The 27,220-nt window shown below is 37.7% G+C and overlaps 2 protein-coding genes across 2 annotated transcripts; one reads left to right on the forward strand and one right to left on the reverse strand.

The window, feature by feature from the left end:
• Nucleotides 1–1,355: 1,355 nt before the first annotated feature.
• On the forward strand, nt 1,356–22,184 carry LOC138907368 (uncharacterized). The gene is made up of 3 exons (XM_070197966.1): nt 1,356–1,663; nt 4,833–4,883; nt 22,037–22,184. Exons 1-3 carry the CDS (start codon nt 1,356–1,358, stop codon nt 22,182–22,184), a joined length of 507 nt encoding a protein of 168 aa, XP_070054067.1.
• A 161-nt stretch (nt 22,185–22,345) lies between these two features.
• Nucleotides 22,346–24,705, reverse strand: LOC138907369 (uncharacterized). The gene is made up of 2 exons (XM_070197967.1): nt 24,141–24,705; nt 22,346–22,896 (listed from the first exon to the last, which is right to left on the reverse strand). Exons 1-2 carry the CDS (start codon nt 24,703–24,705, stop codon nt 22,346–22,348), a joined length of 1,116 nt encoding a protein of 371 aa, XP_070054068.1.
• Nucleotides 24,706–27,220: the final 2,515 nt, after the last annotated feature.

Here is a 27,220-nt window from a genome sequence, read left to right on the forward strand (position 1 = left end):
TGTTGGTATGTTCGGATGAGGTGCCGAGGGGTTCGGGTGAGTTTCGGGGTGGTTTCGGATCATTTCCCCATTGTTGTTGATTGTTAGATCCTCTGATTTCTGGTTTTGGTCTGATGAGCATTGCGATCGTGTAGAAGCTTCGCTATCGCGAAGTGTGCTTTGGATCCCTGATGGTTTTTGCATCCCGTTCGCGTCAGTAGAAGCGCATTTACGAGTGTTGTGATTGTTGTTCTTCGCATTCGTGCAACATGCATCTTCTTCATGGAGATTGGGGGCCAATTGTCCATCGCGTTCGCGCGTATCAGGCCGTGTTCGCAAAGTAGTTTTTTAGGTAGTGTATTTTGTACATCGGAATTGCGAGGATACAGCTGCGATCATTCTCTCTAACATTCTCTTTCCTCTCTAACGATCACCCCCTTTGACCTAGCCTTATCGGCGCCTCACCTCCGTTGCCGCCTGTCACCATCGAGTTACCGGCGGTACACAAGTAAGCTCTCTATTCTCTGGCACGACCCTCTTCTCCTCTTTTTTTGCTCTTTTTATCTTTTTCTTTCTCTCTATCTCCCCCTCTTCTCCCCCCATTATTTTCTGGTGTATCGGCGCCGGCTGGTATTTCATCGTCTGTCGACCACTTTTTTTTGCCTTTTATCCTTCTTTATCTTGTTGAACCCCTTCCTCTATTTCTCTTCTCCCCTCGATCTTTCTCTCCCTTTCTCCTTCCCCTTCTGGTCGGATTTCAGCGAAGCCGTTTGCCTGTGTCACCGGCACCCCCAATCCTCCTCTTTCCTTTTCTATGTCTGCTGTAGGTGATGGAAGGTTCCAGCACTCTGGTCGGTGTTTGTATATGCATACTTGCAGGCAGTCTCTCAGATGTCTACTCGGCAAGCCCTCCATCATTCCAGCCGTTGTAGTACTAAGCGACCCTCCCACAAGTTCTCAATCTATACGGTAGCATCTCGGCATCTCCAACGTGTTCCAGGTTCTACCTTTCCTGCCTTTGGTATTTGCTAGTTTTAGTATTTGCATGTCGTCCATTAATTTTTAGTTTTAGTTTTTTGTTTTTTGTTTTTAGTTTGACTTTCCTTTCTTTGTATTTGTTTTTATTTATCACACTCACTTGAAATACCTACTTACCTTCCTGTATTTGCATTCAATTAGTGCCTTTAATTGTAGACTATTTTCTATTTCTAGTATACCTTGTTGTGTATTCTAGTGGTACTAGCGCAGTATTCCCTAAGATCAGAGCGGCTGGGGTGAGTGATGGTGGAGTGAGGTCATGACCCCGGGTGGATTGGGGGGCAGGAGGTAAGGGTTCCACTAGGCTGAGAGTCTGGTCCTAGAATATAGGGACTTTGATGGGGAAGTCTATAGAAGTAGGGGAGATTCTCCAGAAGAGAAGGATCAATATAGCCTGTGTCCAGGAGACTAGATGGGTGGATACTAAGGCACAAGATGTTAACGGGTATAAGTTATGGTATTCAGGAGCTGTTACGGGCAAGAACAGGGTAGGAATTTTAGTAGATATAGATCTCAACGAGCTAGTGGTAGATGTTATAAGGGTGAACGATAGGTTGATGTTTATTAAGCTAGTGGTTGGCGGGCTCACCTTAAGTGTGGTTAGTGATTACGCTCCTCGAGCGAGCTTGGACGAGGATGTTAATAGGTACTTCTAGGAGGATTTGGATTAGGCGGTGAGAGGTATTCCACACACCGAGAAGCTATTCATATGAGGTGATACTAATGGCCATATTGTGGAGACGGCTGGGGGATATGACAATGTGCATGGCGGGTTCTGTTTTGGAGTTAAGAATGAGGTGGTACATCATTGTTGGAATTCTCCAAAGCATTTCATTTTGTAGTAGCTAACTCGTGTTTGTGAACAACTAAATTTTGACCGTACCCGAATTTGATACTATTTTAGTGTAAATATTTCTTTTAGGTCTAATCTTGATATTTTAAACTTTTAGCTTACATTTATAGGTTTTATTTGAGAAAAATTAAAAACTACAAAAAAACATTGCATATTCTTAGAGTATATGTTTTGTTCTTATTTTTAAGTAGAAGAAAATTTACAAAAAAATATGTTTTTTTAATTAGGATCTTAATAAGTAAACTAGTAACTTTTAATCTATTTTTAGTGTTATTTAAATCATAGTCCAAGTATATATTTATATTAGTCTAAAAATAGGTAATTAATGTTCTTAGCTTTATATTTTCTTTTATTTCTCTGAACAAAAAAAAAAGAAATGGATAAAAGATCCTAATTTAATCACTAATCCGAAATCTTTAGCCTGCCGAAAATCCCACTAGCCACACGTCTCTCATCCCACACTCCCTATGTAACGATCCGACCGGTCGTTTTGAGGATTAGTATCTCATTTAGTGGCTTAAGGTCTCGAGCAACTTCGTATTATGTGTTATGACATGTGTGCGTGGTCGATTTAGGATTTCAGATGATTCGGGATTGATTTGGAAGAAGGATTCTTGTTTTAGAAGCTTAAGCGGTAAGAGTTGACCGGAGTTTGCCTTCTGTGCAGACGACTTCGAAATGGCATTTTAATTGTTCAAATAGCTTCGTATGGTGATTTTAGTCTTAGGAGCGTGTCTAGATATTGATTTGGAGGTCCGCAGGCCGTTTTGATATGTATTGGCGAACGTTGGAAAAATGAAAGATTTTGGAAAGTTTGACAAGGAGTTGGCTTTATTGATGCCGGGGTCGGATCTTGATTCCGAAAGTCGGAATAGGTCTGTACTGTCATTTATGACTTGTGTACAAAATTCGAAGTCAATCGGAGTTGGTTTGGTATGAATCAGTATTAGTTTTGGAATTCGGAAGTTCATAAGTTTCTTAGGCTTGAATCGATGCACAATTCGTGATTCTAGTGTTGTTAGAGGAAATTTGAGGCTTCGAGCAAGTTTGTATCATGTTTTGGGACTTGTTAGTATACATGGTTGGAGTCTCATGAGGCTCGAGTGAGTTTCAGATGGGTTTGGATTGTGCCGCGCTCTTATTTGATGTTTCGGGGTCGTTTCTTTTGGCATAAACGACCTTTGATTTGTGATTCTATTAAACCATCAGATCCGTATCGTAATTACAGAACCATAGCGACAAGAATCGTCGCATTCCGATGTCATATGAGAGAGTTATGCCCATTTTCGTGTCTGGAAAGACTGTTATTTTTCTGGTGTTTGAGGGAACAAAGGAAAATCGCAGGTTTCAAATGCAATTTATAAGTCTCAGGTGTCAAATGCGATTTATAAGTCTGAGGTGTCAAATGCAATTTATAAATCTCAGGTGTCAAATGCGATTTGCCTGGAGTGGTTTCCAAAAATGGTGAAACCCCCATTTTTATCATATTTTGAGATGTAGACTTCAGATTTGGGCGATTTTTGAGGGAATCTTCACATGATTGTTTGGGGTAACTGATCTTTACTCGGATTTTATTTTATTTTATTTCATGATTTTATCTTTGTTTTTATCATTAAATTAGTGAATTGAATAGAAGAAAATGAGAATTTTGTAAAATCTTTAAAAAATGAAAAATGAGGATTTGAAGGGAGATTCGATATCGGAATTTGATAATTTTGGTATGGTTGGACTCGTATTGAAATGAGTGTTCGGATTTTATAAATTTTATCGGGTTCCGAGGTGCGAGCCCGGGGTTGACTGTTTAGGTATACTTTTTAGTTTTAATTAAAGACCGAAGCTTTATTATCTGAAATTATTTCCTATGAGTTTTATTTATGATTTGAAGTTATTTTGTCTAGATTTGAGCCGTCCGGAGGTTGTTTCACTCAAGAAGGTCATTAGATATGAAGTTGTTTTAGTATGTTAAATCCTCCATTTACTAAATTCACCCGTATGTGTCTTATTTGGAATTGATTGATTCATGTTCTACCCTTGTTGCCAATTAAACTCTTATGTGCCTTAATTGAAGTTATTTCCTCTTTATTGTCTTGTTGTATTTTCCGTAGTTGCTTAACCTTAATTGAAGTTATTATTATTTTTTCCGTAATTGCTTAGCCTTAATTGAAGTTTTATTATCCCTTTCATTATTGACATATTCTTACTTGGGGTCAATTATTCATGCTATCTATCTTATCGCCGAATTACACTCTCGTGGAATCATTGTTACACATTATCTATCCCTTGTTGATCTATTCTTGTTGAGATCATTATTCCATGTTGTGTCTTTCTTTGTGAGCTCGTTCTTCCATTTCTTTGTGTTCTGAAGTCCTTGTGTTGATTTACTTGTCGTACTCTTGTGTTATCATTGTACTCAGTGTTGTTGAGCCGAGGGCTTTGCGTGGCTGTGGTATTAAAACTGTTTTGAGAAAATATTATGAAATATGTGCACATGTTGTAAAAGTCATTTTATTATGTTATTTTGTTTTGGCACACTTGGTATTGTTGAGAGGATTATCGGGGTGTTCACGTGAGTTGTCTGTGCAGATATTTAATATTGTCACTCTCTTGGCACGTGAGTCGTCCGTGCGGTTATGAATTATAATGTGGGCACGAGATGCCAAGTGATTAGGGTTCACGAATTAATACCCGTGAAATGTGACTATGAGGTGAAGTACCTCGGGAAATCTTTGAACAAATCTTGTGTGGTAGCGGTTGCTCCTATTGAATTATTACGTGTTCCCTCTACTTGGTTTCACTAGACTTTAACCGTATTCAGCTTGCTCCACGGTGTTATTACCTGTTTGTTTCCCTGCTGCTAATTGTTGCTCTTAGTTTCCTATTACAAGCATTGTTTGGTATTGTTATCATGCTTAGTTTTATTATGATATTGTTCCCTGTTAGTTTCACATTCATACTTGTACAGGTTATTTGATCTAGTAGGTGTGTTGACTGTCCCTCTCACTAATTCACCGAGGTTAGTCTTGATACTTACTGGATACCGCTGTTATGTACTCATGCTACGCTTTCGGCACATTTTTGTGTAGATCCAGGTACTACAGAATTGGTTGATCATTAGCTAGTTATTCAGACTTTGCTGTGGAGAATCAAGGTATACCTGTCGTCGCGTTCGTAGGCCTCAGAGTCACCTTCTGATATTGCACTTGTACTGTTTATTTCTATTCTAAAACAGTTATACTTAGAAAGCTTTCTAGTAAACTCAGTAGAGCTTATGACTTGTACTACCAGTTTTGGGATTGTAAGCTTTGTATAGAAAATATTTGTTCATGTTTCATAGTTTTTGGTTGAGTTTGCCATTAATTCAGTAAGTGTTAGGCTTACCTAGTCCCTATGACTAGGTGCCATCACGACATCCTACGGAGAAAAATTGGGGTCGTGACACCCTAACTTTCACGTCACTCACACACGACATCACATACACACACGATCTCACCAACACTCATTTCTTTGAGTGCATAATCCCATTTCATTCATATAAAGACACAAAAGGGAGGAATATTGGAGGGAATCTGATATAGAAAGATCAGAACTAAGAAAAATAGCATTGTTCATTTAGAGTGAAAAATTATTTGGAGACAAACTATTTTGTGGACTTATTAGATTTGTAGTCGAAAATTGAAGTATCCTTCGTGGTTTTAAGTTTCCGGGTCCAAATTATTAGATTGTAGATATTCTCTTTATTGTGAAATTTTACAAAAGATAACACTGAATCTCTCCGTATGGTTTAAACATGATATATGAGATCTATGTCTTCTCAAAGTTTGAATTTTTTTTTTATTCATTTGTGAATTTTGTTAGAATTATATATTACCAAATTTAACTATATATATATATATATATATATATATATATATATATATATATATATATAGTTAAATTTTCTCGTATATAATTCTAACAAAATAGGAGCCCATTAATAAAGGAAAATTTTTTGCAACTAAGGTTCATTCTTTCCCTTTCTTGCTTTCACTGTTAACTTATCTATTTTTGTTATTTATTCTCGTCAATTTGATTGATGTTCTGTTGCTTATATTTGAGATTTTTATATTCAAATAGCCATGTGGTCTTTAGTAATTGTATTGAGGTTGCTTAATGAAAGATGCATTTGAAGGTTAAAATGGGATGGACCGTGATAAAAATATTTGGTCTTACTGTTTAAATAGAATTCATGCCTGAAATGTACATCTCCTCAATATTTGTTGATTTGGTATCTCGAATAGGTTATGCGGCTTTTGCATGAACACAATACAATTTTGCTTTAATTTAAATTAGATATGAGATTCGATGGACAGCAAGTTACCAAATTAAGGGGATGTAAAGGTTGGACTAACACTAATAATGTTTGGGCCTGGAGATTTGCACGAGAGTTGGCCCAAAGTTAATAAATCAAAATCAGGCTGATTTTTTCCATAACCGAGTAATTGTTATACTTGGTCCAAAAGGGTAAAGTACCTTTCTTCCACAAAGATATTCATCAACAAACCATGACCTTCACGACAATCTCAAATTAGTTTAGGAAAATAACTCATAAATTACGTAGTTGTTCTAGGCGCGATTAAATAATAAATCATCGTTACTATGGATACAGTTTCTGTGGCATAGTCATGATACGTAACCGCAACTTCAAATGCACGTTCGCGTGACTTGAATCAATTCTAGAATAATAATAAAAATAAATATGTCGTAAATCCGGGGTGCGTTTCACGTGGCACGGTTTGCGATGTGTATAAAACGACAAATGTACGACATCATAACTTGTTCAAATAAATTCCATAAATACATAAAATGGCCAAACTATTTGTTAAAAGCGGTAAGAGGGTAAGCACAGATAATAGGTCTAAAACATATAATAATCGGACAAATAAGTCAAGTGTAATTATAAAGCGACCTTGCTAAAACCACGGAATCCGGGAGTGCCTCACACATTCTCCCGAGTTAACAGAATTTCTTGATTTGGGATTCAAAATTAATGACGACTTGGGACACCGTAAATAATTATTCCAAGTGGCGACACTATAAATTAAATAAAATAATCACTTTTCAAATAATGTCACTTTAATTGAAAAAATACTTTTCCCCCGTAAAAATGAGGTGTGACAGCTTTGGCGACTCTGCTGGGGACTACGAACCCCGAACTTATGGTTCAGGGTTCAGAATTCGAGCTTAGATAACTGTTATACTCGGCTACTTGTCATTGTCTGATATTACTTGTTTGAGCCTAATATGCCAATTGCCGCTTTTACAACTTTGATATTATTTGAACTCTATATAAAACTATTACGACACCATTCTTCTCTCTGGGTCTTCTAAATCTTCTAGGAAGCGCACGCTAGCGTGGCTTCTTTTCTGTTAGAGTGTCATATCCCTAATTTTAGAACAAGGGTCAGATTAGCTACAAAGCCGGATGGCCTTTTGATTCCCGGTATATTGCCTCCCCCCTCCCTCCCGGCTCAAGTTGTCCGCTCGGGTAAGCGAGGTCTAGAACAATACACCCCAGGATTTAAACCTAGAATAACACAATCTCATGATGGATCCCTAGTAGGAACGTTTGTTTGCATCACGTGCATATGAATTTGGGAACTCAACACATGGGTTGGGTACGTCTAGGACAAGTGTACCCAAATTAAAAGATCATCCTGATGCATTTTACGTGCTACTTGTGCATTTGTTTGTGTCGGCTTGCATGTTGATCGACTTCTAGAATAGGGAAAGAAAATCGAGAAGAACCAAGAGTGAGAGGTAGGAGAGAGAAAATTTACCCAGTTTTTTTGAAAAACCCAGGTATTTGAGAAATCCCGAAACTCTACCAAAATTTTGAAAAAAGAAGAAAAAAGAAAAGTCATTTCCAAATGAGCCAATAATTTTCAAAATTCATGTTTTTCTTGGTTTGTAAAAATTGTATGAACTATGTGGGTTTGATTCTCACCGGATGTGAGATAAGTAGTCAACCTTCATCGGGTTCGGCCTCGCCTTTGCTAAAATAACCAAAAATATGAAATGCGGTAAAATTGTCGAAAATAAAGTCAGGCGATGCCGTTTTTATCCAAACAGCCAGAAATATCCCGTCAGGACGCCGGCAGGCCATTTTTGCAAGAATAGCCACATATGGTCCTTTTTCCAAATTTTAGGCCACTCAGCAAGCACAGCCCTAAAATCTTCCTTTTCGAAGTGCTGAAGGGCCGTATTTGTAAAAGTAGCCACGTTTGTTTTGACTTAGGTTTTGCTAATTAATGTTTTAAGGTGAGTTTAAAAAAAAACAATTTCACTTGTTTTTAACCCGGTCACCCTATTAAACGTGTAGAATGAGCACTGTTCAACATTTACCTATGAGGGTTGTGGACCAGATCCCACTGACACTCTACATGTGGTGGGAAAATTTGGAAAAACAAAGACGAGACCGAGTCAATCAATACTTTGGGGCGCTCACCGGACTATTAAAGATTTAACCTAGAATTGATTTGATATAGGCACTAGTGTCATTTTAGTACCCAACCCATAATGTTTTTCACTTCTCAAATTTTGAGCTCACACCCACTCTGGAAGAAATGGAAGGCTAGGCCGGGAGTACAGAAGGATTAAGGCACAAGTATCTGGTGTCTCCAAGGACCGTCACTCCCCATAAGTTTCTAGATTTACTGAAAATAAATAGGCATATTAAGACAGAAAGTCTGGCGGGTGAAACTTGCACTCTTCATTTTCTATACCAGCGGTACGGGTATCGAGGTAGATTCGAGAACCCAGAAAGTGGACTCTGCAGTAAAGGTAACCAGTCAAAATGGGAGGTGCATAGGTGCTTTGTCTTCACGGTGGCACTTTTAGGCATTTTGGTGTTTCCAAGGGAGGATGGGCACATTGACATACGTCGAGCCGGAATTGTCCTTGTTTTGACTACTCATACCAAAAGCACCCTCGCACCTATGATTATATCAGATATATTATGACCCTTGACCTTTTGTAAGGCTAGAGCCAAGTTTTTTTAGGGGAGCAAGCTACTACAAATGTGGATGATCAAGAACCTTTGTCACCGTCCCCGGTACATGAATTATTGTTCTACCGGGAAAAGCTGCATCGAGGAATTTGGTATGCGTGTGACAGGATTTGTAATACCAGAGGGAGTCAGGAATTGGATCACTATCCTTCGTTATTTGACTGCGGATCAAATAGAATAGAGATTGGGTTGGCTTCCCATTGATGAGATTCTTCATATGCCGGCCACCGGCCCCTATTTCCTGTTGATGGGTCTCCGTAGTATCCAGCCATATACCCCATACCCGATTTTGAGATAGTTGGGAAGATGTCAAATAGTTCCCAAAGATGTAGACCTTAGTACTTACGTGGTGGAAATCCGCTCTGATGCTCAATTTCCAAAAGATGTGGTCAGTCAAATTTGGAGCGAGTGCCAATATTTGGGGGTAAGCACCCGACTACATAATTTGTCTAAGGGTAAGGTTTTACCTGGGTACACTGCTTAGTATGGAAAATGAGTCACAGTGAATGACGAATACGAAAGGCCGGCTAGAAGGCCCCATGTCCAGGAATTTATTGAAACAACCCAATAAGAGTGGGCTTGGTTAGTCATAGAGAAGGAATACCTATAACGACCCGACCGGTCATTTTGAGCATTTGCACTTCGCTAGGCAGTTTGAGGGTATGAATAGATCTGTATGATGTATTATGACTTGTGTGAATCATCGGTTTTGGTTTTCAGGTTAATCGGAATCGATTCGAAAGAATGAATTTCATGATTGAAGCTTTAAGTTGGAAGAGTTGACCAAGTTTGACTTTTATTAATTTGACCCCCAAAAAAAGGTTTTGAGGGCTCCGTTAGGTATGGATGGTGATTTTGAACTTGGGCGTATGCCCGGATTTGCATTTGGATATTCTAGAAGGATTCGGTGCTAATTGGCAAAAAGTTGGAAATTTAAAGGTTTGAAAAGTTCATGAGTTTGATCGGGAGTTGACTTTGATGGTATCAAATTCAAATTAGGGTTTCGAGAATTGGAATAGCTTCGTTATGACATTTGGGACTTGTATGCAAAATTTGGGTTCATTTCGGGTTGATTTGATATGTTTCGGCGTGAGTTTTGGAAGTTGAAAGTCCAAAGTTCATTTAAGTTCGAATTGAGGTGCGATTCGTCATTTAGACATTGTTATCTGTGATTTGAGGCCTTGAGTAGGTCTGTGTTATGCTACGGGACTTATTGTATGTTCGGACGAGATCCCAAATGGCTCGGATAAGTTTCGGACGGGGTTCAGAACGTTTGGAGCCTTGTTGATGTTCCTGAAAGTTTTGGCTACTAATGTGTTCGCACCTGCGCATAAGAGACCGCAGGTGCATGCTCGCGGAAGCATGGAGCTGGTCACAGAAGCAACCTAGGGAAAGGCTGGCTGGTGAGGCTTCGCATTAGTGGTTCGTCGTGCGCAGAACCGCCATCGCAGGAGCGAACCTGGGCATCGTAGAAGCGGCCACTACTGGCCAAGACTGTCTCGCAGATGTGACCTTGTTTAGCAGAAAGGAAGGTCGTAGGTGCGGCCTACTGTCCGCAAATGCGGAAAGGCTGGCAGAATGCTTTAAGTTCGAGGGTTGGCCATTTTTATCACATATTGTGCTATAGACTTCAGAATGGATCGATTTTAGAGAAAAGTTTCACCACAAGGATTGGGGTAAGTGTTCTACACTCGGTTTTGATTATATTTCGCGAATCTATCTTCATTTTTGGCAATTGGTGGATGAATTTTAAAAGGGAAATTGGCGGATTTTGTCTAAAATTTCATAAAGCAAATTTTTGAGTTTTGAACATCGATTCAGAGTTGGATTTGAATGAAACTACTATGGTTGAACTCGTAATTGACTGAGTTGTCGGATTTTGTTAGTTTTATTGCGTTCCGAGGTGTGGGCCTGGGTTTGACTTTTGAATTGATTTTGGGGTTTTGATTAAGGATTCGACCTTTATCATTTGGAATTGTTTCCTTAGGAGTTATTTAATGTATTTAAGTTGTTTTTGGCTAGTTTCGAGCCATTCAGAGGTCGGTACGTGCGGGATGGCATTTTTTAGCATCGCTTGGCCTGCTCGGTATTGGATTTGCATTGTTCGAGGTAAGTAACACTTATAAACTTAGAGCTGAGGGTATGAACCCAGCTTATACGTATTTTGTGATTTGTTTGGAGTTGACGCACATGCTAGGTGACGGGCGTATGGGCGTGCACCATAAAAATTAAGACTCGGTCAATTCCGTAGAGCTGTGTAGTCAATTGAGACCCACTGGGGTCATTTCTGCTGTCGAATTATCGGTTTAAATTGTAATTTTGTACTAAGTAATATTCATTCATTGCAAATCATATCTCAGTCTCTGTTGTTATTTATTAATATATCATATCATCATTTTTGGCTAGTTTCACGACATTGTGAGCCCAAGAGACTGGAGAGATTGATGACTGAGTGAGGTCGAGGGCCTGATTATGAGTGATATTTATCGGATCGGGCTGCACGCCGGATCATGTTTCTATTTATTTATGCCTGGACCTGGCTTATTATAGCGCTTGGGCAGAAGGAGCCCCTCCATAGTCTACACACCCATAGTGAGCGCAGTGGATATTATATTTGGGATGGAGTTCCCTGGGCATGGAGTTACCCTATATATATATATATATATATTCATATTTGGGATGGAGTTTCCTGGGCATAGAGTTGCCCTATACTTTTATATTTGGGATGGAGTTCCCTGGGCTGGATTGGCCCTATACAGTACTGCGTGACTGACTGTCAGTTGCTATTTATATTGAGGGATGGATCTTCCCTGGGCTGGAACTGCCCCGTTCAGTACAGTGAGATTGAGTACTCTGAGAGTGTGAGTACATGAGTTCATCATTAAGATGCATTGCATTTGACATGCATACTTGAGATACATCTATAGAGATGCATTCCCTCACGCTACCCGATTTTGGTGACATTTATGATTTCACCCGTATATTGACATGTAGGCATAGAGATGTATTTTCCTCATGCTATATGAAAATGAAACACCTTATTTATTGTTGAAAGGTTTTCTTCTTTTTTATTTTGGAAAAATCACAGTTTTCAAACTTATTCATATATTTCGAGGTTTTCGGTGAAAGATATGGGATCTACTGCTATACTTGAAAATCATGCCTATTTTTCGTAATTGTGAACCATCTGAGTTATTTCTTATACCGTCATTATTATATTATTATGAAGTGTTGCTGGTTATTGGATTTGGACTCTGACCCTTGTCCCAGCTCGTCACTACTTTCAACCTAAGGTTAGGTTTGTTACTTATTGAGTACATGCATTCAGTTGTATTCATACTAATCTTCTGCACCTTGTGTGCAGATGTTGAATGCTGATGTAGCTGCGTATGGTGGGAGATGGATCTAAAATTGTACCTGCATTCCAGTCATAGCTGCCTATTGATCTTGGTAGCTTTAGTATTTCAAATTTGTTCTTGTATGTTTCAGAAAGATGGTGTATTTTATTTTAAACCAGCTTTGTAAACTCTATATCTTAGAAAATCATGATTTGTACGACCAGTCCTTCGAAAATTCTTTTATAAAAGCAGTTGTATTTTTATTTCTTTTCTTAATAAATCTCATTAAATTAGATAGTTGTTAATTGGCTTACCTGACGTGTTGGGTTAGGTTTCATCACGACTAGTTAGATTTTGAGTCGTGACAAGTTGGTATCAGAGCTCTAGGTTCATAGGTTCTATGAGCCACGAGCAAGTGTCTAGTAGAGACTTGTGAATCAGTATGATGACGTTCATACCTATCTTTGACAGGCTACAAGTCATTTATGATAATTTCCCATCTTTCTTTCCTTATCGCGTAGAATTGAATTAGCTTGAAACATAACTCTTTGAATTCCCTCCACGAATTCGTGTGCGCATGTGAGCACTCGGTATTAGCTGTGCATCGACGGCTTGTGATTCCATGGATGAGGTGCGAGATGTGATTTTAGTGTGCTGATGATGGGCCAGTCTGGAGGAATTGAGTCTGGGGGTTATGACTATAGCTTGAGCACGATGATTTTTGTTATGTGAGCACATGCTTTTGGACTGATATGTCCTGTAGCATCCCTATGAGTGGAATTTATGACTCGAAGAGTGGCTGGATGGCTATATGATGAGTATGATGCAACTGCGGAATATGTTCAGATGGTTTGATTGTGACGAGAATAGTTTGCTTGAGATGTAAAAAGGACTATCGGGTGCTAGATTTCTGTCTTGATGTGATATATAGTCTTGAGTTATGAGTGTGTTGAAATATTTTTCATGTCGATTAATTATGGAATGCAGTAGATTTTCATGTCTTGTTGTGAGTTCAGACTCAGGAAGATTAAGTGATGGCATAATAATCGTGGTTGTGAAAGGGTATAGCAAGATGCCAATTTGAGGCTAAGCAGGTGGGTTATCTCATGCGGAGTAATCTACGGAGGTGTGATTCTTATGATTTTGTGTGGAGAGTTTCCTTTCTACCAGCGGGGTATATGTGTTAAGATTTGAATTTAAACTTGGTTGAGAAAGTTGACCTGATCGTCATATGGATGTATGCGAGCTTAGTAGATGATTTGAGGTACTATATGGTTTGTGTTATGTGACCTTATGAAGGATTTAGTTGAATCTCCATGCGGTATTATGGCAGTAATAGAATATAGGTATGGTGAGTTATCACATGTTCTATTCTATGGCATTGAGCTAAGTGGGGGAGTCTGCTATCGACGCTTTTGTTGCATGGTTATGTGTTGTGTCAGTTTCGGTTTGAGGTATATTGTGAATCAGTTATGACTTGCAGAAGCAGGTTTTGAGGATGACTTAAGTAAGGAAATTTCTGGATGTATGGTGTATTACACTTTATGGGTATATGGGAATCATGGAATTATTGAGTTGTTATTCGTGAAGGATGTAGTGCGCATATAGTAGTAATTTTCCCGGTTACGTTAAGGCGGGGTTACTTCTTTGGGTGTTGTTGTGCTAATCGGGCACATATCGTTTGGCCCGTTTGAGGTGTTGAAATTGAGATTTGAGGAGAGTGGATGACTCTCGAAAAGGTTCTAATGGATTCAAGATTTCAAGAGGAGAGTGGTATTTCTATATCATTATGGATTCTACATTTCATTATCATGAGGGTAAAGGAAACAACTTTAGATTCATAGAAGGTCTCTTCAGAGTGAGTGTCTCGGTTGTGGTACTTTTGGGGTGCTTAAGAGGGAATACAACAACTTATGGGCCTTAGGGCTATGTGGTTTTATTCTAGGATCTTATGGGGTGAGTTTTGGTTGAGGATCATGGTATTATGGCGAGGAGGAGTGTCAACTTGAGGATAATTCTAATGGAACTCAGAGAAATAGTACAACTTGGTAGTAGGTTGGATTAGCAAGATAATATATATGATCGGTTCTTTGGGTACATATGATGTGGTGAGGCTCTACAAGTGTTTTGGTGTAAATACTCTTGGGTTTGGCGACTTGCATGTCTTGGTTGAGTTAGAGAGACTTAGTTCTGATGGTTTAGTTATGGGCAAATTGGTTTCAAAGAGTTCTCGATGGTTTCTATCGTGACTTGAGATGGACATTTCCCATCGTCATGAGGAGCATGTAATGTATTGTGATTTTCTCCTGGATGGGATCAAATGGAAGATTTTTGACTGATCGGGTATGTATTTCTGTTGGACTCAGAGTTGATTATGAGATTCTCGTACTTTTCATATGATGGCATGATAGATGTGGTGTGTTATGCGGGATTGAGATTTGCATGTGCAAGGTCACAGGTCCGTTTCGAAGGGAAGATCATAAATTCTTAGATAGTATGGACGGTTTCCAAATTTTAGATGAATGCTATAACTATTTGGTAATTGCTGAGAAGGGTGAGCATTTTAGAAGGTGCATTGTGTTCAGACTTACAGATACTTCATTGGTATTGTTGTACTCACCTGGTTGATCCACTGCTGATATTTTGATTTTGCTATGTGGCACGGAAGAATTATAGAAGTATTCCTCGTGGGATGATCGTGTATGAGACATGTATTAGACATTCGGGGGTGGCGTTGGGATCAGATATGGTGATTCACATATTTTATGGACTTGGAGACCAGGAGTTCTCAAAAACAGATTGTTTCTTGGTTGTGGAAGGTGAAGATGTGGCCAAAGCTAGCCAGATGTTAGTATGTGTTATGGTTCAATCATTATGGATTTTTGGAGGGTTATGTATCTATTTGTGGGTGACCATAGTGGATTCGGTGTCCATTGGCAGGCCCAATGAGGATGTGTATTCTACACCGGGTTGGATTGGTTGATTCCGTACAACTATTGTTGAGGGATGTGCCGTTCGGGTAGAGTTGAGCTTATTCGTGTTCTGATATGTTCTATGAGTTACACTTCTATGCTACGAGGGATTGGGATCCATTGGTTATAGGCACACATGGTGCGGTCCAATTTGGGCCTTATAGCGAAATTTGAGCGAGATGGATATTAGGGTATTGAATGATTGATTGAGCATTTGGTTTTGTTCTTTCCAGACTGTGGTATTGTGTTATTGGTTCCTCCGTGGTTATGGTCATGCAACTTGGGTACTTGATGCAGAATTGCGTGTAGTTGTTGATTTTGAGCATGGTGGCTTGAGGTATTTCATATGGACCCGTGTTTGGATGGGGTCTCGCATTGCAGCGAAGTTATATATTGGGATATGATCCTTTGTGATAGATTTGTGTGTTTTGGTTCTATTATGTGTGATGGGTTCTTAACATTGCATTGTGGTGGTACTTGTTGAACTTGCGAGACGGTTCTCTCATTCGAGTCATTTCCCATGATTAAGTACATTTTAATTTGTTGCGTATTGGTGCACGGATGGCACGATTTGTGGCTCTGTGTAGTATTAGTGTGGCGTGTAAGTAGAGTAGCTTGTATTTGATAAGCGAAGGTCGTCGGACCTAGAATTGGTGCTATCGGATTTGATTGCGGTGTATTTGAAAGGACAATGTTGCTTATTGGCTTAGAAATTGGCTATTGTTTTTGTCGAAGGAGAGGGAGCATCATGGCTTGTTGATCTTATGAGTGGTTATGAGTTTCTGCGTGTTTATTTCATTAGCGGCAGTGTACGAAGGTTTTAGAGAGAGGTTTTATTTGATATGATGTTTATTACCGGTACCGGGTTTTGTTTTGAGTAGCTACTATGATCGAAAGTTATTGCTATGAGTATTTGAGTTATGTGGTTTATCATGTGATTTTGTATTGGGCTATGGTTTTGACTTGATGCAGCTGGTTAAGACTTATACAGTGTCTAGATGCAAGATTCGGGTCTTATAGGAAATTTCGGATGTTGTAAATTGGATTCTAAGATTTACGGGCTAAGGTCGAAGTAATGATCTTCAGTTATGTTGTGTTGTCAGGCCTATATGGAATAGGGTGATGTGGGATCACCCCCGGGTATGTGCATGGTAAGGTTACATGGTTGTTTAATGGCTTCGGAGCGACTGTCGGCACGTTCGAGAATGAACATATGTTTAAGTAGGGGAGTATATAATGACCCGACTGGTCATCTTGAGCATTTGCACTTCGTTCGGCAGTTTGAGAGCATGAGTAGCATCGTATGATGTATTATGACTTGTGTGAATCGTCGGTTTTGGTTTTCAGGTTAATCGGAATCGATTTGGAAGAATGAATTTCATGATTGAAGCTTTAAGTTGGAAGAGTTGACCAAGTTTGACTTTCATGAATTTGACCCTGGAATGAAGTTTTGAAGGCTCTGTTAGGTCCGGATGGTGATTTCGGATTTGGGCGTACGCCCGGATTTGCATTTGGATATTTCTAGAAGGATTCGGCGCTAATTGGCAAAACATTGGAAATTTGAAGGTTTGGAAAGTTCATGAGTTTGACTGGGAGTTGACTGTGATGGTATCAGATTCGGATTGGGCTTCCGTGAACTGGAATAGCTTCGTTATGCCATTTGGGACTTGTATGCAAAATTTGGGTTCATTTTGGGTTGATTTGATATGTTTCGATGTGAGTTTTGGAAGTTGAAAGTCCAAAGTTCATTTAAGTTTGAATTGAGGTGCGATTCGTCATTTCGACGTTGTTATGTATGATTTGAGGCCTTGAGTAGGTCTGTGTTATGTTACGGGACTTATTGTATGTTCGGACGAGGTCCCAAATGGCTCGGATGAGTTTCGGACGGGGTTCAGAACGTTTGGAGCCTTGTTGATGTTGCTGAAATTTTTGGCTACTAGTGTCGTCGCACCTGCGCATAAGGGACCGTTGGCGCGTGCTCGCTGAAGCGTGGAGCTGGTCGCATAAGCGGCTTGGGGAAAGGCTGGATGGGGAGGCTTCACATAAGCGGTTCGTCGTGCACAAAAGCTCCATCGCGGGAGCGAACCCGAGCATTGCAGAAGCGACCACTGCTGGCCAAGGCTGTCTTGCACATGCGACCTTGTTTCGTTGAAGCGAAGGTCGCAGGTGTGACCTACTGTCCACAAATGCATAAACGTTGGGCAGAATGCTTTTAGTTCGAGGGTTGGCCTTTTGTATCACATATTGTGCTATAGAGTTCGGAATGGAGCGAATTTGGAGGCAAATTTCATCACAAGGATTAGGGTAAGTGTTCTACACTCAGTTTCGATTATAATTCGCGAATCTATCTTCATTATTGGCAATTGGTGGATGCATTTTAAAGAGGAAATTGGGAAATTTTGTCTAAAATTTCATAAAGCGAATTTTTGAGTTTTGAACATCGATTTAGAATCGGATTTAAATGTAACTAGTATGGTTGAACTCGTAATTGACTGGGTTGTCGGATTTTGTAAGTTTTGTCGGGTTCCAAGGTGCGGGCCCGGGTTTGACTTTTGAGTTGATTTTGGGCTTTTGATTAAGGATTCGACCTTTATCATTTTGAATTGTTTCCTTAGGCATTATTTGATGTATTTGAGTTGCTTTGGGCTAGTTCTGAGTCGTTCGGAGGTCGGTACATGGAGGATGGCATTTTTGAAGCATCGCTTGGCTTGCTCGGTATTGGATTTGGCTTGTTCGAAGTAAGTAACACTTCTAAAATTGGAGGTGAGGGTATGAACCTAGCTTATACGTGTTATGTCATTTGGTTGGAGGTGACATACATGTTAGGTGACAGGCGTGTGGGCGTGTGGGCATGCACTGTAAAAATTGAGACTCGGTCGATTCTGTAGAGCTGTGTAGTCAATTGACTTGTATTTTTTATGTGTTAGAGAAACTTAGTTGTGAGCCATGTTAAAAATCATGCTTAGACAAATGTTGGTATTATTGGGACCCACTGAGGTCATTTTTGCTGTCGAATTATAGGTTTAAATTATAATTTCGTACTCAGTCATATTCATTAATTGCATATCATATCTGAGTCTCTGTTGTTATTTATTGATACATCATATCATCATTTTGGGAAAGTTTCATGACATTGTGAGCCTGAGAGACCGGAGAGATTGATGACTGAGTGAGGCCGAGGACCTGATTGTGAGTGATATTTATGGGATCGGGCTGCACGCCGCAGCATGTTTCTATTTATTTATGCCTGGACCTGGCTTATTATAGCGCTTGGGCTGAAGGAGCCCCTCCGGAGTTTGCACACCCACAGTGAGCGTAGTGGATATTATATTTCTGATGGAGTTCCCTGGGCATAGAGTTGCCCTATATATATATTCATATTTGGGACGGAGTTCCCTGGGCATGGAGTTTCCCTATACTTTTATATTTGGGATGGAGTTCCCTGGGCTGGATTGGCCCTATACAGTACTGCATGGCTGACTATCAGTTACTATTTATATTGAGGGATGGATCTTCCCTGATTTGGACCTGCCCCATACAATATAGTGAGATTGAGTACTCTGAGAGTATGAGTACATGAGTTCATCATTGAGATGCATTGCATTTGACATGCGTACTTGAGATACAGGCATATAGATGCATTTCCTCATGCTACCCGATTTTGGTGGCATTCATGATTTCAACAGTATATTGACATATAGGCATAGAGATGTATTTTTCTCATGCTATCTGAAAATGAAACACCTTGTTTATTGTTGAAAGGTTTTCCTCCCTTTCTTTTTTTTTAGAAAAAACACATTTTTCAAACTTATTCATATATTTCGAGTTTTCGGTAAAAGATCTGGGATCTACTGTTATACTTGAAAAATATGCCTATTTTTCGTAATTGTGAACCAGCTGAGTTATTTCTTGTACTGTCATTATTATATTGTTATGAATTATTGCTGGTTATTGAAATTGGACTCTGACCCTTGTCCCAACTTATCACCACTTTTAACCTAAGGTTAGGTTTGTTACTTATTAAGTACATTGGGTCGGTTGTACTCATACTACACTTATGCACCTTGCGTGCAGATATTGGATGCTTATGTAGCTGCGTACGACGGGAGCTGGATCTGAAGATGTACCTGTGTTCCAGTCATAGCTGCCTCTTGATCTTGGTAGCTTTAGTATTTCAGATCTATTCATGTATGTTTCAGACATATGGGGTATTTTATTTACAATCAGCTTTGTAAACTCTATATCTTAGAAGCTCATGATTTGTACTACCAGTTCTTGGGAAATTCTTGTATAAAAGCAGTTGTATTATCATTCTTTTCTTAATAGATCTCATTAAATTTGATAGTTGTTAATTGGATTACTTGACAGATTGGGTTAGGTGTCATTATGACTAGTTAGATTTTGGGTCATGACAATACCGGACCACCATCAACAAATTAGAGTATGAGGTCAGAACCATTAAATTTGAAAGTGGTTTGCAAGCCACCGAAGATGAAGGAGAAAAGAAAATGTTGGCTCGAGAAAATAAAGCCCTTCGAGCTCAACTCCAGGAAATGAGAAAAGGGAGGAGTATTGGAGGGAATCTGACAGAGAAAGATCAAAAGTAAGAAAAATAGCATTGTTCATTTAGAGTGAAAATTACTTGGAGACAAACTATTTTGTGGACTTATTAGATTCGAAGTCGAAAATTGAAGTATCCTTCGTGGTTTGAAGTTCGTGGGTCCAAATCAGTAGTTTGTAGATATTTTATTTATTGTGAAATCTTACAAAAGGTAACGCTCAATATCTCTGTATAGTTTAAACATGATATATAAGATCTATGTCTTTTCAAAGTTTGAATTTTTTTTAATTCATTTGTGAATTTTCTTAGAATTATATATCCAAATTTAACTTTATATATATATATATATATATATATATATATATATATATTGGACCAGATCACTTCAATGGATGTACATGATAACATTTTACTGAGACATCAGCCCTGTCAAGCCACAATCCTTTCAAGCAAACCTTAAACCACCGTCCTCCTCACGACGCTCTTAACGCCCACCTGGATAATACGAGTCTTAAGGACCACCGGTTATGTTTCCATAACCAAGGTTTACTGCCTGGGCTCTACAGTCTCAACCTCAGAATCATTGGGTGATACAATATAAAACTAGCAACAAAATATATTTTAAGAATAGACTAGTATGCATAAGTTCAAATTAATTAATATATTAATTATAAAAAATAAAATTAATTAATATATTAATTATAAAAACTAAAATTAATTAGTACCTAAGACTGCCGAGATTGTGGCCAAGTGACCTTTTCTGATTTTATTTCCAATATAAATTTTTTACAGAGGGAGATTTACAAAAGAAATTTAGAGAGAGGTGAGAGCTATTAGCCGAAGCTTGCCTCTAACAAAAGAATTGAGACCCTTATATAATGGATCTGTCTAAAAACAAACAAAGACTAAACAGTAAAATGGCCAACAAAATAACTACATTATGGCCGGCAAAGAAAAAGCTAAAAAGAGAAACGGACAATTAACTTTATAAAAGTAGATTCCTCATAACCTCTCATTGTGGGGTCAGATACTTTATTAAAAATTTTAGTCTCTATTACCCCAATTATTCAATGGTGAGATCTTTAGTGTCTTTTCAGGCTTTACATTTTCCTTTATCCTTCTTGACGGAAGATTCTTCCACACCTTTATTTTCTTCAGGAATTCTTCAATTTCATCTAAATTGACTTGTTCTTGTTCGCTTTCTTGGGCTTCTCATGCAAAATAGGTTTCTTCATCTGTAGTATTTTCTATTGAAGCCATTGAAACGTCATCTAACATTTCAACTTCGAAATTTCTTAGTAGATCTCTTTTTATTTCTTCAAAGTAAGAAGCAATGATTTTCTTCTTAGAAATAGCTCTTTTTTCATTTGAAGTCGTCTAGTAACTTGGTGGAATGGACTTAATTCTTTGATTTTGACATTTGTCTTTTCTTGTGTGCTATAAGCTTCAATCTTCTTTTTAATTTCTTCAATAATCTCTTGACCATAAATGTTTTCTTGCTGGTCTGATTGAAGTAATTTGTTTCAGAACTTTGAATAAAAAACCTTGTTTAAACATGAGAATCCTTACCTGATTTGACTGACTTCTACATCCCATTTCATAATTCATGGAATGGAGAATTCTATAAAAAAAAACATACAGCGTTGCTATGCCATCGAAAAAGATATTATCTTTTTGTAATGCAATAATTTTGGGAGATATATCCACCCATTGAGTATATAAACTCTTAAAGATTGGCGAAAGTATTTTCAGAGATGGACCATATGATATCCACCATTTACAGAATCAATTTGATAACTGTTGTTCAAATAAATTAGAACATAATTTTATGAACCAAAAATGTTTCCTATTAGGGTTCTCATATAAGAAAGTTTTATTAAAACTTTCACTATAATCCCAGTAATTAAACTTTACCGAGACTTTCTGTTCTGGATGAGTATATTCTCTCTCCTTTAATGTACTTATTCCCCATTCATCTGAGGCTAGTACCTTCTTTATAATAATTTTAGAGAAATTATAAATTTTCTTTGTATTTGTTGGATAAAAATGCTGAATTTCAGCTGAACCAGTAGATGAAAGAATTAACTCGTAATTCATTTTGTATTTGTATGCAGTAGCAGCATATGATGCGGTATCAAAATACCTGGTCATAATTTGCCAAGGGTTATCCTTCCATTTTAGATCGAATTGTTCCAAAAGTATTATTAACTCTTTCCTTTCTTTCTGGTTATAAACCTCAATGTTATCAAGGCTATCATCTGCCAATGATGAGGAATATGATGGAGGATTATTATCTGTGTCTTCTTTGGATTTCATAAAATCCAAAAATTCTTTGTACATTAGGCGGTCTGTATTAAGACCTGATGTACCCGTGATATTGGCAGCTATTAGCTGCTGATTTCCTATTTGGACTAGGATATTTCATCTGCCATAGGAAGATTCTGGTTTTCTTCCTCGTTTCCTCCCTCAAGGAGGTCTATATGCAGGTCTCATATTCTGTCATAAGTTTAGAAGAATTATTAATTCAAAACTTCTCTAGTAAGAAAGTCAAGGAGACTATTATTTGTCTCTTGTTTTGTAAATAATATCTAAATCAAGTGGGGCTAATAAGGCTTGCCATCTTGCAAACATATGTTTAGAAACATCATGTTTACAATCTTTATTAAAGATAAACTTTGTAATTTGGCAATAAGTTTTTATCAAAAACTTCTGATTGTATAAATCAATCTGGAACTTTAATACACATTTTACTATGGCAAGGATTTTCTTAGTCACAGTAGCATAATTCTTTTGGGAATTATTCCATTTTTCCGAATAGAATTGAACAAGATATTCTTGTTTATCTACTGGGGAACATTGTTTTAATATTCCATCATATCCTATATCCGAAGCATCGGTTTCAACAACTTTTGCCCAACTCGGATTAGCAACTGTAAGACATGGAAGATTATTAACCTTCTGGTTAATCTGTCTGACTGACTTACTATGATCATCAATCCATGCTTTTGGATTCTTCTTTAATCTTTCATAAAGAATCGAAGTATCCTTAGCAAGATCCTTTATAAAAGGAGAAATGTAAGTAAGGTTCCCAGAAACCTTTGGAGTTGAGTCTTATCAGTTATGACATCAGGGAATTTAGATTCAAACTCAATGCTCCTTTGAATCGGAACTATTCTTCCGTTTTGGGTATTATGACCTATGAATCTTACATTGATCTGAAAAAGGGCCATCTTTGGTTTAGAGATGACTAAACCATTTTGAATAATGATTTTTCTAAAAATGTCGAGATGTTTAAAATGACTTTCAATATTTTTTGAAAATACTAAAATATCATCAATATAAACAATTATAAAATTTGTATAAGGCATGAAGATATCATTCATTATTTTCTGAAATTCAGAAGGGGCATTTTTTAAACCAAAAGGCATAACATTCCATTCGTATTGACCCATTGGGACATTAAAAGCAGTTGTATGTCTATCTAGCTCAGATATTTGAATTTGCCCGTAACCAGATTTTAAATCAAAGTTTGAAAATATTATGGCATCATGCAATCTATCCAATAAATTCTTTTTATTAGGGATCGGATATCTAATCCATTTCAAAGCCTTATTAAGGGGCTTATAATTAATAACTAACCTTGGAACTCCTCGTTCTTGTTCAGCGTATTTATTAACATAAAAAGTAGTACAAGACCACTTAGACTTTAAAGGTCTTATAAGACCTTTATGCAGCAAAGACTCAATTTTTTTTTTTTTGCATAGTTCCAAATATTCTGAAGTCATTTGGTAAGGTCTTGCCTTAGTAGGAATATTTTCTTCCAAAAAGTGTTCTTCATAGGGAAGACTAACTATATGCTTTTTCCTATCCCAAAATTATTTTCGATGATCTCCACAAATTTGTAAAGCAAACTGATTTTTCAATAAATTAATTTTTTCAATGAGTTTATGACTTTTTAAATCATGTTCAATAGTAAGACTGCAAATCTCATTTTCTTAAAAATTAACTTGTCTAGTTTTTGCAGTAATATTATTAGAAATTATTTCATTCAAAAATCTTAGAACTGGTTGAGTTATAAACTCAAAAGTAATTTCTTTTCCATTAAAAGTTCATGTGAAACTATGAGTATCCCAATTAGTAAAAGGAATTAGGTGGTGGAAAAATGGGACTCCTAATATTATATCATTATAAATGTCTTTTACTAAAATAAAACTTTCTGGTATACAGACTTTGTTCTGGCAAATATAAGCCTTTGGTAGTTTATAAGAAATACGCATTTGGTGACCACTGGCATTTTTTAATCTATGAGTAGTCTTATGAAAATATCTTGAAGGTATTATTCTTTCCTTAATACAATTTAAGTCTGCACCACTATCAAATAAAGCAGTAAACTCTTTTTTGAAATTATAATCTATTAAAAGAGTCACTTTTATTAAAAATTTTTGAGTAGTAAATAGCTGAAATCTTTGTAAAAACTTGTCATCAGTCATATTGACTGCTCCTAGAAAACCATCTTTTGCCTCATTCTTAGAGGTACTAGCAATAATGTTATCAAAACTTTTTTCAGTAATATTAGTACTGAATTCCTGACTTGTAGGGACACGAGAATTTTCTAGCTTGATAATTCTCTTGTCTAAGACTATATTAGAAGCCTTTAAGTCCGAGATTTCTTCTTTGAGATTATTAATCTCATTTTTCAAATCTTGAACAGTAGTTGGCCTATCAATGGCCTGGAAGTTTTCTCTCAAAATCCTTTTAATATCATATATTGTATATGGTCCCTTTTGAGAAGGAATTTCTTCAATCTCTGAACTTGTAGGAATATTATCCTGAATTTTGTCTACCTTATCAATTATCTGGGATCTTAACTCTGGGTCCTTACTAAACCTGAGAAGTTCTAATAAACTATCATAAGTCATGATATTGACTTCTAAGTCCTTGAATTGAGAATAAATATTAAAAAACTCATCATCTGTGTTGTCATTACAACACTGATCTTAATTCTGTTTGCAGGTTTATGTTATATATATATATATATATATATATATGCTATCTTTTCTTGTTCTATGGTAAGATAAAAAAAATTGGTTAAATTTTGTTATTCCTCTTTGTATGTAATATTTAATGTGTCAAACACTTCTATACTAATTCATGAATTTGGAGGAGCCTATTAATAAAGGAAAAACTTTTGCAACTAAGGTTCATTCTTTCCCTTTCTTGCTTTCACTGTTAACTTATCTATTTTGTTATTTATTCTCGTCAATTTGATTGATGTTCTGTTGCTTAGATTTGAGATTTTTATATTCAAATAGCCATGTGGTCTTTAGTAATTGTATTGAGGTTGCTTAATGAAAGATGCATTTGAAGGTCAAAATGAGATGGAAACCGTGATAAAAATATTTGGTCTTACTGTTTAAATAGTATTCACGCCTCAATATTTGTTGATTTGGTATCTCGAATAGATTATGCGGCTTTTGCATGAACACAATAATATTTTGCTTTAATTTAAATTAGATATGAGATTCCATGGGCAGTAAGTTACCAAATTAAGGGGCTGTAAAGGTTGGGCTAACACTAATAATGTTTGGACTGGAGATTTGCGCGAGAGCTGGCCCAAAATTAATAAATCAAAACCAGACTCATTTCTTCCATAACAGAGTAATTGTTATACTTGGTCCAAAAGGCTAAAATACCTTCGCGTCACTTGAATCAACTTCAAAATAATAATAATAACAAATATGTCGTAAATCGCGGGTACGTTTCACGTGGCGTGGTTTGCGATATGTATAAAACGACAAGTGTACGACATCATAACTTGTTCAAATAAATTCTATAAATACATAAAATGACCAAAATATTTGTTAAAAGCGGTAAAAGGATAAAAACGCACAATAGGTCTAAAACATATAATAATCAGACAAATAGGCCAGGTGTATTTGTAAAGCGACCGTGCTAAAACTACAGAATCCGGGAGTACCTCACACCTTCTCCTGGGTTAACAGAATTCCTTACCCAGGTCTTCTGTGTTTAGACTGATACAGAGTCAAATATTTCTTGATTTGGGATGCAAAATATGGCGACTTAGGATGCCGTAAATAATTATTCCAAGTGGCGACTCTATAAATTAAATAAAATAATCTCTTTTCAAACAATGTTACTTTAATTGAAAAAACTCTTTTTTCCCGTAAAAGGGAGGTGTGGCACTGTTTTCAGAACATGGAGGATCACTTGGTCACGTTCCGAAGTACGATGGCCAAGACTCACATTGATTACCTTTTCTGCAGGAAGAGTGATAGAGGCTTATACATTGATTGTAAGGTTATACTGAGTGAATGACATTAGGAGAGAAAGGAAGAATAGAGCAGTGTACGGTCAATCTAAGATCAAGTGGGGAGCCTTGACTAAGGATAAAGCTCAAGAATTAGGGGAGAAGTTGTTGGCTGTGGGAGCTAGAGGATCAGTGGGGACACTAGTTGCATGTGGCCACAACTGCGAACTGCATTAAAAAAGTTACAACAGGTGTTAGGGGGATGAAGGGCTACCTGCGGGGGCTACAAAGGGGACTGGTGATGGAGTGAAGAAGTCCAAGGAAAAGTGAAAGCCAAGAAAGCAGAGTATATGAAGCTACTGGAGAGCGCCGATGAGGAGGAGAAGAGGACAAACATGGAGTATTATAAAATGCCTAAGAAAGAGCCGGAGTTAGCGGTCACGACGGCTAAAACTGCAATATTTAAATGCTTGTATGAGGAGCTAGGCGACAGAGGCGGTGACAAGAAACTGTTCTAGTTAGCCAACTCTAGAGAGGGAAAGACTCGGGACCTAGACCTCGACCAAGTAAGGTACATCAAAGACGAGGAAGGTAAGGTCTTGATAGAGGAAGTGTGTATTAGGTGCAGGTGGCAGACTTACTTCCGTAAACTCTTGAACGAGGATGGGGACATGATCATTCTACTTGGGGAGTTGAAAAACTCAAAAAAGACAACGTGATTTCAAGTTTTGTAGGCGTATTAAGATTGAGGAGGTAATGTGGAAGATGAGTAGGGGTAGGCAACCGGACCAGACGACATTCCGATGAGCTTCTAGAAGGACGTGGGTCGGGCAAGCTTGGAGTGGCTTACTGGCTTGTTTAATGTTATTTTTAGGATGAAGAAGATGCACGAATAGGGGAGGCGGATTTTGATGGTCCCGTTGTTTAAGAACAATAATGATATCCATAATTACAAAAAATATAGGGGTATCAAGCTGTTGAGTCCCACCATGAAAGTTTGGGAGATGGTGGTAGAGAGAAGGGTGAGAAAGAGTGTGTCTATTTTGGAGAAACAGTTCGGATTCATGCCAGGGTGGTTGAGTACAAAATCCATTCACCTGGTAAGGAGGTTGATGGAGCAGTATTGGGAGAGGAAGAAGGACTTGCACATGATGTTTATTGACTTA

The sequence above is a fragment of the Nicotiana tomentosiformis genome, chromosome 3, assembly GCF_000390325.3.
Source record: "Nicotiana tomentosiformis chromosome 3, ASM39032v3, whole genome shotgun sequence".
NCBI lineage: Eukaryota > Viridiplantae > Streptophyta > Magnoliopsida > Solanales > Solanaceae > Nicotiana > Nicotiana tomentosiformis.